At 42.3% G+C, this 12,579-nt stretch overlaps 1 protein-coding gene across 1 annotated transcript in view; it reads left to right on the forward strand.

Moving 5' to 3' along the window:
* The window catches only part of CAT (catalase), a 39,449-nt gene that overhangs the window by 23,038 nt on the left and 3,832 nt on the right, over positions 1 to 12,579 (forward strand). The window contains exons 7-10 of the mRNA XM_019551931.1: positions 960 to 1,151; positions 4,853 to 5,005; positions 9,999 to 10,137; positions 11,193 to 11,323. Coding sequence (XP_019407476.1) covers positions 960 to 1,151; positions 4,853 to 5,005; positions 9,999 to 10,137; positions 11,193 to 11,323 — 615 coding nt within the window. The remainder of the gene's footprint in view (positions 1 to 959; positions 1,152 to 4,852; positions 5,006 to 9,998; positions 10,138 to 11,192; positions 11,324 to 12,579) is intronic.

A 12,579-nucleotide genomic window follows, 5' to 3' on the forward strand; every position in this document is an offset into this window, starting at 1 on the left:
GAAACAGTCTCAAGTTGCAGCAAGGTAAGTTTAGGTGAGATATATTAGAAAGAACTTTCTCTCTAGGAGGGTAGTAAAACGCTATAGAAAGGATGTGGTTGTGGACTCTCCATCCTTGCAGGTTTTTAAGACCCAGTTAGACAAAGCCTTGGCTGGGATGATCTAGTCGGGGATGGTCCTGCTTTGAGCATGGAGTTGGACTAGATGACCTCCAGAGGTCCCTTCCAGCCCTAATTTTCTACGATTCTACATTAGTAATATTAAGCAATTACTTTCAAATTAAAAATGTTAGATAGTTTGTTATTTTGCTGATCTCAAACTCGTAAAGAAGGCAGCGATTAAAATATACTATTTAGTAGAATGTGTGATTTTATTTCTTCTAGAATTCAGATCCAAGGTGGAACATTATGCACAATTCTTAAGGTACCTCAGTTTCTCCCATATAACACACACCGTTTCCCCCCCAAAACCAGCTGGTGGAAATTTGCATGTGCATTATATGTGAGAAATGGGGATCTCTACAGGTCCAGCAATTTGGTTGCAGGGGGAGAATGGCAGTGTTAATTGCCAGAGCTCTGGGAGCCATGGCAGCTAACACTGCTACTCCTACCACCAAATTTTCAGGCTGACATCGGCCAGCCAGTGGGATTGGTTTGGCCAGACCCAACATGCAGCTGTGGACCCAGTACACAGCCACAGACCCAGTTTGCCAGATTAGACAAGGTTGATTTGCAGGCCCCATCTGGCGCACAGCGCAGGCAGCAGGTTTGGCTGTCTAGCTGCTGCTTTTCCTTTCCACCCCCTGCCTCCCTTTCTACTGCCTTTTCAAAAACAGGGTGAAAGTTATATTCCAAGGTGGGCTATGTGAGCAAAAGTGAAGTTTTTACTTCTATAATATTCCACAGCTAGCCTCGTTTAATTCTGTTGTAATGAATATCACTTCATTGATTTATTTTCAGACTGACCAGGGCATCAAAAACCTTCCTGTCAAACAAGCAGAACAGCTGGCTTCCACTGATCCTGACTATGCACTGCGTGATCTTTACAATGCCATTGCCAAAGGAAACTATCCATCTTGGTCTTTCTACATTCAGGTTATGACATTTGAAGAAGCAGAAAAGTTCCCATTTAATCCTTTTGATGTAACCAAGGTAACCTTCATACTAATGTGTGTATAATACATGCAGTACAGAAAAACCCATGTTAAGGTTGGCAGTCCATATATTTGGAAGCTAGGAAATGTCATATTTGAAGGTGTTCCCTTTTATCACGTACCCACACTTGGCAATATAATTGGTACTCAGGGTCGTATAAGAAATGTGCAATAGAGCCAACAATAGAACGTTGCCGTCTCAATTCCAGTGCCTTAAATGCAAAAGAGTCTAACTTCTTTTCTGTTATCATTCTGTTGTGTGCACTGCATCAGACAGGTGTCTTGAAGAACAACTAATACGTGATCATATAGGGAAAAGCATATTATGCAGTGTGGCCAGAATAAAGTTGCATGGGTGATCTTAATTGTAGTATTTTGTAACTCTTGAATGCTGGGATTGCCACCTGAATGTGTTTGTTTTTTTTTTATATGCAGTTTCCTAAATTTAAGAAAATGGAATAGTACTGGGAACTGAGGAGAGGTTAAGCCCAGGTTTTTCTAGTGTTCTGTATGCACTGCAGTCCAGAAATGAGCAGTTAATATTCTGGAACTAGATAGTTTTGCTACTGATAATACTGAAATCTATGCTACTGCACTATGGGTTGAAAAAAAACCCATTCAGGGCCATGGATAAATATCATAGAATAAGTCCTATGCTTCTGTGGCTGCATTAACTGTAACAAGGCCATCTATTTTAAACTAGGTTGGGTATGTCTATACAAGCTGGAGTTGTATCTTTTGTTTTTTCAGTGTAGACATACTTAGATGTGTAGCCCAAACTTCTACCACTAAAATTACAGGAGTAACAAATTTTGGGAAATGGGTATTGTACACTATGAGAGGGGCTGGCAACATGTGGTCCGTGGGTCAGATCCAGTCGAGAGAGCTAGAGGGCTTTACTTGTGTCTGCGCCCATGCTGGGGCTAAACAGTGAGGAATGGCACTAGGGCTGGACAACTTTCAGCTGCACTTGTGCTGCTGCTGCTTCTCTCTGCTGCCTCCCCTAACCTTCCCAAGGCTGTGGTGTGGGCTCAACTTCCAGCTAGTGGAGAGCGACACCAGAGCTGCAGCTTGAGAGGGGGGCAAATGGCAGCAGCACAGATGCAGCTCTCTCACCAGCTGGAAGCTGTGCTTGTGCCCCAGTTGAGTATCAAGGGTTTGGGAGAACTGGTGGTGGCATGGGTGCAGCTCCCAGCTGCTTGGCCTCAGCATGGACATGGGAAAAGCTGCCAGTCACTGATACACCACCAGAACTACTCTGCTTAAGGTAGACCAGAAGTGGGTTGTTCTGGCCCACAGCCTGAAAAGTTTGGCAGCCACTGCTGTAGGGTGATGTGATGCACACTATGCCAGTAGGTTATACAATTAATAGCTAAGTAACAGGAATATTTGAAGTTTTGAATCCTCCATTTTCATCCTGGTTTTGAAAGAACTGAGAACTGGTAGTTATAGACAACATAGTCTTGCACATAGATTAGAAGGTTCTCTTTGAGGGATTATGTCTGGATAAGGCTCAACTCAGCAATATTAGAAACCCAGAGTTAGAAATGGTATGGTACTTCAGTTACTCCATCGGTAAAATATCCTCAAACAGGTATGAAGTTCTTCACAACAATGATGACTATGAAGTGCAGAGAATTAAATTTCAGTAATTTGAGGAGCTGAGACTGCAACTCAGTGGGCACATCTATACTTGTGCTTTAGTGTGGAGTAGACTAATTTACTGCACAGTAAAGCGTAACAGTCTACATGTGTGTGGCAATTGGGCCGGTGTGGACTAGTTTACAGCGCAGTCCAATAGTCCAGTCAGAAATGGGTATTTATCTAGTGGCGGAGTAAATTACTGTGCTTAAACACATGTGTAGATGGTGATGTTGGGATTAGTTTACTCTGGCTCAAATTGCGCTGAAGTTTATTTAGTCACGTTAATTGCATGGGTAGATGCACCCAGTGTCCACTATGTTTCTAGCTCATCACAATTGTTCCATCTTGCACATGAACTCTGTATGTACCATGTAGCAGCAGCATCAAGCTTCTGCAAGTGCTGCAGAGCACGTGAAAAGAACAACACACACGCATACATATTAATTTGTATTTTTATATGTGTATGTTTGTGTATTTTTTCCTTGAGCTGCATAACTTGAGTGCGGTTTCCTGGGAAACAGTAAAATGTACCTTTCTGATCCTAGGTTAAATCCCCTGCCAAACTTTGAAGTTCCTACTTCAATACCCAGCAGTAGTAGAAGGTTTAGAAAAAAAAAACCTGTAGGGGGCAGTGAGGGGGAGGAGGGAGAAAGTCATCATTGGCAAGCTTTACCAATATTTTTCTAGCTTTGCTCACAGTATGATTGAACTCTTTTAATGAAGTTAAAAAGAGAGTCCATTCTTATACTTAATGGAAGACTCCACACTAATTGTTATTTTGAAGCTGCTGGAAAAAAAAAAAGCACTTATAATGGGAAAGGTTGGGCTCCAGCACTACCAATAATACTGCATTCCAATTCAGTTCTTCATATGCCTTTGGCAGACAAGGTTCTTTGGGTAAATCTGATGTATTTAATTAGGCTAACTAAATAGCTGGGTAAATTGTTCTTTGCAGGCTTTTGGGTACAAACACCCTTGTTCAGGCATTAGAGGGATTCTCCCCAATGCCTGAAGAAGGGTGTTGGTGCCTGAAAGCTTGCACTGCCAGGATCACTGTCTTGAATCTATTCGACCAAATCGGATTTGGAAGATTCAGTGCTGATTCAGAGATTTGGCCGTAGACTATAATGGGGAATCACTGAAATACCTATAACTTTGTTATTTTTTGGCTGATTCGGATTAAAGTTGCAGGGATGGTAGTCCCTTCTGAGAGAATGAGGTGTGCCAAGTTTCAAGGAGATAGGTGCAGGGGTTTCACTGCCAGGGAAAACAAGGCTTTCTTTTTAAAAAGTGGGGGTGGGGGAGCAAAAATAAATATAAATTGAAAGAAATGGATTGGATAGGGATAAGTAGAGAGATTCTAGTTAGTAAGCTATATCCAATCCTTTCTAAGAACAGGAAGTAGCAGAAGACTGATTAGGTAGGAAGCCAAGCCAGTCCAGTACCTTTCAGATGCTGTTACTCAGGCAGAAACAGCTCACAAAAGGCACAGAAAGGCTGCAGACAGAGGCTTATATGCTGTTTCTACATCCCTCCCCTGGAGCACTGTGGCTGGAAGGGGACTCAGGGAAGGTCACAGTCAGTGGCAAGCTACTGATGTCAGTCTTTTTCCCCCCTGCTCCCTCTCCCTCTTCTCAGTTTCTGTGCCCTGAAAGACTGCCTTCTGAATCTCCAAATCTTTTCTGAATCTATTTGGAGGCTCTGAATTGATTCAAAGGGTTTTTTTCCTTATCCTGATTTTGATTCGGATTTGGTGATTCGGCCTCCAAATCGGGCCAAATCTCCAAATTGAATCGCGGACTGAAGCTTTGCACACCCCTAATAATCATGCTAAGGTAAATGAGTTACTGGAATATCCTGTGTTTACTTGTTTCTTAAGGTGTAACTTTTTTGTACTATTCATTCAGTACCAAAGTAAAATTGACTTCAGTTGTGTATGTATGACTTCATTGCAGAGCATACATAATTAATTGCATCTGATTGTACTTGTCTTGTTAGGTTGTGTACCCTAGTTACCTATAAGTGGTAATCATAATGTATATTTTATTTTTCTAGGTTTGGCCCCACAGTGACTATCCTCTTATCCCTGTGGGCAAGCTGGTGTTAAACAGGAATCCAGTCAATTATTTTGCAGAAGTTGAACAACTGGCCTTTGATCCAAGCAACATGCCACCTGGCATTGAGCCTAGCCCTGATAAAATGTTACAGGTAAACTTGTGTTTCACAGTACGCTGACACAGCTTTCTTCTTTATAGTAGATTTCATGTCATTCCATGTGTTATTGTAATAAAATATTTTGATAGGTATTATGGCAACATTTACCTTCATGGAACAGTTCAGTAGGATTTGTGAATTCCATATCAGTTTTGGAATTCTTATTTCTTATGAGTCCTGCTAAATTAAACATTTTCTACTTAGATTTCTGTTCAGGCTCTCAACTCCCTCTCTTTTATGTTTATCTGGTTGTTCAATATGTAATTTATCTCAAGCATTTGGAAGTCAGCAACTTAATCATTAATGTCTCCAGTTACAACAAAAACTGGAGTGGTTATAGTGTACAAAAGCCCGATGTGAGCGGTGTCTTTCAGGTGCTGTAAAGTACACCTTTTAAAGTATTTCTTGATGTGAATTGAGAGACTCCAAATCTGTTAAGACTCTAAAGTCTAGTGTATGTGTAGTATGAAGTAACTACTTAAAATTCCCACAATAATATGTATGCATGCATTTATGTTTTTTCAAGTATTATTTTTTATAATTCATTTAATAATGGCTTTAAAATGCTCAAATTTGTCTTTGTACATTTTTCCCACTTGGTTTGTAAGTGTGAGGTTTTTCTCCTAAAACATAATTTTAGGAAGTTTTTACTTTGTCTGGAGACCACTATTCACTACTCACTTAAGAGTGATTTATAAAACTCACACTTGTACATAAGAGTGTAATGAATTTAACTGATAAGCTTTGGTCAGCCAATACTAAATAGTTTATATCACTGAAAAGATTTTCCACTGGATACAGAGTAACTTCATGCTAGGCATTTTTAATTTCTTTTTTTTTCCCTGCTAGGAAGACCATTTGGGCCTTAATCTGTTATAGATTTGAATCCCAATGCAAATTTCTTTTTTTTTTTTTCCCCACACAGAAGTAAATTCTTTATTTTTCAAGTCTTTGTATGTGCCCATTTTCCCTTTTGGCATGCATAAACACCCAGGGCACTTGAACTGGAGACTTCTGCTCAGCAGTATGTATCTTCATTGTCCTCGTACTTCCAACCAAGGGCAGTAGTGTTCCAGCTCCATCTCAGTTCCTTCTTACTGCCTATTGCTCTGAATCAGAGCTCCCAGTTAGGCATCCTAATCACTGTTTTTCTTTTTCCTAGTGCTTAAAAGCACCCCTTCCTGTACAAGTGGTTAGTTGTTAGTATAGTCATCGTAATTTTAAAATTTTAATTTGTTCTGGCTAGGAACTGTTTTTACCTCATTATGAAACAGGCAGTTTAAGAACTGCCTACAATATTAGGTAATCATGCTTATCAGCCTTATTTGCATTGGTGAAGGGCATGATGAACAAATATGCTGTTTGCTGGTCTTTTTCTAATAGGATCAGAAGTCTAAAGAGTGCTGCCTGATTTTGTGCCTTGTGGAGAGGCCTGTTGATACATCCTTTGATCCAGGCTATCCCAGGATGGATTACATTAACCAATCTGCTGTAAAAACATTTCCAGAGCTATTCCTACTCCATGTGCTCCATTGCTGAAGATTTTGACTTGTGAAAAACCTGTAATGCCTTCAGGTTCAAAGGCTCCATTCTCTGGTCTCTCATCAAAGGTCCTTAAAATTGCCAGTTCTTTAGAACTTAAAGTTGGAACTACCATGTTCTGAAGTCAGAAGCCATTTCTGTGGAGTTTCAAATGCTAGAACTAATTGATGGAAAAAAGTTCTTAGCAAGCTTTCGTGCTCAGTCACCCTTCTTCAGGCATAGGGAGTCTCTGCTGGTCTGAGTCTCAGATGAGCTCCCTATGAGTCTCAGGCCAACAGAGACTCCCTATGCCTGAAGAAGGACGACTGTGCCTGAAAGCTTACTAAGAACTTTTTTCCAGCTACTCATTGGTCTTATAACATATCACATCTACTCAAAGAACCTTGCCTGCCTATGTCTTTAGATTAATACGACTACAACCAAAAACCCCATAACTGATTTGTTGTTTTCTAAATATTACTGATAAATTATCCCAGGCCTTATCACCCCCAACCTTTCCAGCCTTGTTTAGTATCCCACGGGAGCATCTACACATGCAATTAGTGCACCTCAATAAACTGATGCAGTTTACTCTGGAGTCGGCTACTCCCAGGCACAGCGCCTTCACTGCAGCAGTTTGACCTAGGACAGAGCAGCCCTGGGCTGGCAGCAGGTTCGAGAGGTCAGCTCTGGGCTTTGGGTGGCAGAGGGACTGGCTGGGACGTGAGTGCCCAAAATGTGTAGCTATGTAGCTGACTGCCCCGCCCCAGCCTGCTGCTGGTTTGGGCTCAAACTGCTGCAGTTCAGTCACCATCCACACGTGCTTTCTTCACAGTAAGTGAATCCGCCATAAGATAGCACTGTCCCGGATAGTAATATCTTACAGCAGAGTTAATTTAATGCCCCCTAATGCTGACACATGTAGACAGTGATGCTTTACTCTGGAGTTTAATTGGTCAACTCCACAGTAAAGTACACATGTAGATGCACCCCATAAGATTGCACAGCCTTGAGAGGTACAATTTCTTCCAGGTGTGAGAGCAGTAGGAGAGGTTCCTTTAACAGAACTGGGGTTAGGTTTCTGTTCCTGAGACAGCCCCACACCCCAAAAGAAAGGGGGTCCAAAGCCTATCTTGGACTGAAAAAGCTGAACACCTGTACCAGAAAACTAAAATTCAGGATGATGTCCATGTCAACAGTATTCCTTACATAAATGCCAGTGACTGATATGCTGCAAAATGCCTTTTTTATGTTGTTATCCACCCAAGCCCTGGAAAATATTTTAAATTTTGTGGTCAGGGGAAAATTTACCAACACTTTTATTTCTCATGTGGCCTCATCAGTCCCTCAAACACACAAAGTGTATGATGTGAGCCACACCCCGGACAACTTGGGATCCAGGTGTTTCCACAGTTAGATGATTTTAAGGTCAGTTCTGCCAACAAGTAATGGACAGCATCCATTGGATCCAGTCAGCTGTGACTTCACTTTCCTCAGAATATATTTTAGTTCATCCTAAACCTATATTGCAATCTTCAGGCTCATCCAAAAAGTCAGATCTTCCCTGACATTTTGTAGGAGACATGGTATCCAGTTTAAAGGTCCCTCTTCATGCCAGCCTTCATATGCAGTGTAATGCAAAATAGATTCAAGTTGTATATATGAGCTATACACTGAGATGCTTCTCAACTCTTATCACTGTCCATCAGTTTTCATCAAAGATACCAGTTCACATGTCTGCCTTAGATTATGGTATATAAATACAAGTGCAGGAAAGAATCAGCTTCTGGATGTTTATTCAGAGAGCTAAGAGCTATTCTTTTATACCTGCAGTCCAAAGGTCTTAAAGCTCAAGTGGTGTTAGATAACATGACGCTAATGTTTTACCACAACAGAAACAGCAAAATCCAACCTCTTATACTTAGGAGCAGTAGACCTCTGGAACATTTGCATCTGGAATAACATCACTCTTAATGGATCGCATTCTCCTAAAACAAAGATTTTCTGAGCAGGAAGTTTGTCCGCATCCTCGAATTCTCCCTGAAAGGATGAAACGTAGTCCAAATGATGGTCAGCAGATGGGGCATTCTCACACAGAAACTATTTTTTCGCAAGGAGAACAGTTTCTGCTTCTGTTCCAATAGTGGTCAAAACTAAGTGCTTCAACTTGTGTGTGATTCTGTACTTCTGCATGTGACTTTTCAAACTCATTGATTCCTAGGATTGTCAGAAAAATAAAACAACATAAGGATAAAGTGACTTTGATAGCAGCTACATGGCCAAAGCTGCAGTTTTTGGGCTGAAGGCTTTTTTGGACCTTTAAACCCAGTTCAATTTTCTGTAACCTTTCCATTATTCCTGGACATAGTAACCTCTCAATCTCAGTCAGACTCTATGTCCTGATCCCTGTCTCCAGTGCATTGCATAGCTCGGAGGTGTCAAACCCTGCAGGCCAGATGAATGGCCCAGGACTGATCCACAGGCCTGGTGAACAGTACGGAGCTGGAGTCTCTCCCCAAACCCTGCCCCACTGGCATCCTGGATCTAGTTCCTATGGTGCTTGCTCTGGCCTATTTGGGACTGTGCCACACGTGGCGCTGGGTTAGGACATGAGCGTCATGCAGTTCCCTAGTCCAGCTGGTCTAGGGTGGATGCCACATGTAGCGCGGGTCCCAGACTGGCTACAGCCTGTGCTGCTTCCAGTATGCAGGGGAGCTACAGAGCATCCCCTCCCCATGCACCCCTGCATGCTATATCCAGTGCCTGCTCCAGCTGGTCTGGGACCTGTGCTGCATGTGGTGTCTGCCCTGAACCAGCTGTGGCTTGCATCCTGGACTGAATGGGTACTAGATCTGGCATTTGGGTGGGCCCTGCACTGGAGGCCATATGATGTGTATCTTGATAGTCAGGGTACAGACTGTGGGCTGTATCTTTGACACCCGTGGCATAGATAGTGATAGGGCACTGCTCAACATCTGCTCATAGATAGAGCAGACAGCTTAAACATTTAACATAGATCAGGTGAATCTATTTAAGTCCCCTTTGCCCTTTTTAAAAATAGTATCATTGTTTTGTCTTACAGTACCTTGTTTCATTGAAGGGTAAATTATTGCAGGTAGGCTTCCCTTCAGCCTAGGAGCATACAGATGAAACATTTATAACAGTCACTTATCTAAAGTCACTTAAAAATATAGCAACTGCACATCGTGTAAATATGAAAACAAAAATACGTAGAATGGTATTTGTACTTTAACAACAGAATTTCAAAAATAATCCTTGAAAATGTTAGCTATTTATATCTCTATGAGCGTTTAAAGACTATAAGTGATTATCTCCATGTTGGAAAAAATACATTTCTTAAAATAACTGCATTAAACATACCTTTTACTGATTGCTTTGATAGGTAGCTATTTTCTAGGGGAAAAAAACATAATACTTAATATATTAAATGTCAACATATTTTTAGGGTCGTCTTTTCTCATATCCTGATACTCACCGCCACCGTCTAGGACCCAACTACCTACAAATACCTGTGAATTGTCCCTTCAGAGTTCGTGTCTCTAACTATCAGAGAGATGGACCCATGTGCTTATCTGATAACCAAGGTATCTCTGAAAGTGCTTCTGGACATAATGCTTAGCCCAGTGTTTTCAATCTTGTTAGACTTGAGGCACCCCTCAGAAAATGCTAACACATAGCTTCACTCGTTTTTTGACTGCAGAAAAATAATTGAGCAATTCTTCTGTTGCAAAGAACTCACAGACCACAACAGGTCACAATGCTCTTGACCCTCTGGGTTCCTATTTCAAACCTCTGGGTCTGTCTCCTGAATCATGTAGGTGTTTGCACATCTAACAATGCTAATCTGGTGTGGTATCCTACAGTACGCTCTTAACAAGATCTCCTGGCACACTGGTTGAGAATTACTGGCTAAAAATAATGCATATACAAGGCTCTCTTTTCTAGTCTTGCAAGTATAGTCAGCTAATTTTCAACAAAATAGTTGGCAAGCATTTTCTAAGCATGCATACAATAATGTATTTTGTCCAGTATCTTTTTAATATATGACTCAAAATATTTAACTTGATGTATCCTTGTTTCCTTAGTAACAACCTTAACTTTTTTATGAGTAACAGAGGGATACAACAGCCTCTTCTTGAGAAATATTTAACTATGTTTTCAGTCATGGATCCATAATAGTCTATCAATATTAAGAGAATTTATTTGTGTTCTGTTAATATAAGATGAAAGTTTGCTTCACTGGATGGGACAGATCTCAATATTTATCCAAAACCGATTTATTAAAATGCTACTGGCAATTATTACAAACTTTCCAACACCCTTACTGAATTTTAAGAGAAACTTATAGTAATTTTTCTATGCATGATATTTAGAAATTTTAATATTTAACATACTTTAGTTTATTGAATTACATGAAATGTTCAAGTTAAAGGACATTCCAAGGAAGTCCTGGTCCTTAGAGTGTTATGTAGCGAAATATTGCCAACTGCTTTACAAAAAGTGAGGGAAAATATAAGAATTCTAAGTACATATGAGATTATAGAAGTCTGTTTGAAACATTCCTGCAGGTTTACTTTGTAATTTCTCTGAGTTCTAACCTAATCTGAAAGGTGTAATATTTTGGACTTTGCTTTTAAAGGTGGTGCCCCCAATTATTATCCAAATAGTTTTACTGGCCCTGAAGATCAGCCCAACTTGAAGGAGAGCCATACGCATATATCAGGAGATGTACAGCGCTTCAATAGTGCAGATGAGGACAATGTTAGTCAGGTATGTTTCGTAAAAAGGGCTGGTTTACATTGCCTGTTTTGGAACATGACTGAGTTTATAAAGTGCTTATAGAAACTGAATATGGGTTTTCCCTTGAAACATCTTGTCTAAAATAAAGGCCATTTTTGATGAGGGCTCAAAATGTCTTTTTACTGTTCTTTTTTGTGGACGATTTTAATCTTAACTGCATAGTAAAAGCTGTGATTTACTAGGGCTGCACTGATAAAAATTTTCTTGACTGATATGGACAGCCAATTATTAACTGGCCATATCAGCCAATACCAATCTGATAGCTGATTTACAGGAATGCAGCTGGACAGCTTGGAGAGCAGCATCCTGCCAGTAAATCTGTGGGGGTGGCAAGGGGGGCGTAGATTGATGCCCTCCATGGTGAGGAAGGGAACGGGACATGGGCTGTGGCGGGTGCTGCCCATTCAGGGTGGTGAATTAGACCCCGGGGTCAGGAGCAGAGTGGAGCCATGAGCGGCTCATCCAGGGGGCACATGCAGGCAGGGGGCAACTCCCTGCTTCTGTGTGCACCCCAGGGGAGGCACGGGAATAATGCACCCCCCACTGGATTTGTGCATGGGGTAAGGGTGGGGTGCCCAGTGTGGGCTCATGCTGAGGGCTGCACCAGACTTCCCAGCAGGGGGCCTGGGACAGGGCTGGGCTTGGAGTGGGTAGGAACAGGCTAGACTCAGTTGTGGTGGGTGGGCAGTGGCAGCAGTGCTGGAAGGATGGCTACGGGGGAGCTATGGGGAATTATGGGGTGGCTATAGCCCTCAACCCCCACCCACGCCCCTGCTGCCCAACTCAAGGATGCACAGCCAGTGTGGGGCTCCCAAGGGAAAGACAGTAGAGTGGAGGGCCCCAAGCAAGGGCAGCACTGTGGGGGATTTAGAGAGCTATAACCACCCCAAAATTCCCCCTAGCCTCCCCATAGCCACCCCTTCCAGTGCTGCCACCACTGCCTGCCCCATGCATGTGAGCCTGCTCTGAGCTGAGCCCTGGCTCAGCCCCCCTGCTGGGAGGAGGCTGGTGCAGCCCCTGGCCCAGAGCCCACAGTGGGCAGCCTGCCCTCACCCTGTGCAGAAATCCAAGGGGGCACATGCCCCCTCATGCTTCCCCCAGAGGTGTGCGCAGTGGCAGGGAGCTGCCCTCCTTCCCCACTCCCCTGTGCCCCCTGGACAAGCCACCCATGGCTCCATTCTACTCCCAGCCCCAGAGTCCCATTCACTGCCCTGGCTGGGCAATAC

Source organism: Crocodylus porosus, unplaced genomic scaffold, assembly GCF_001723895.1.
Source record: "Crocodylus porosus isolate Cpor-Errol unplaced genomic scaffold, CroPor_comp1, whole genome shotgun sequence".
Classification (NCBI taxonomy): Eukaryota; Metazoa; Chordata; order Crocodylia; family Crocodylidae; genus Crocodylus; species Crocodylus porosus.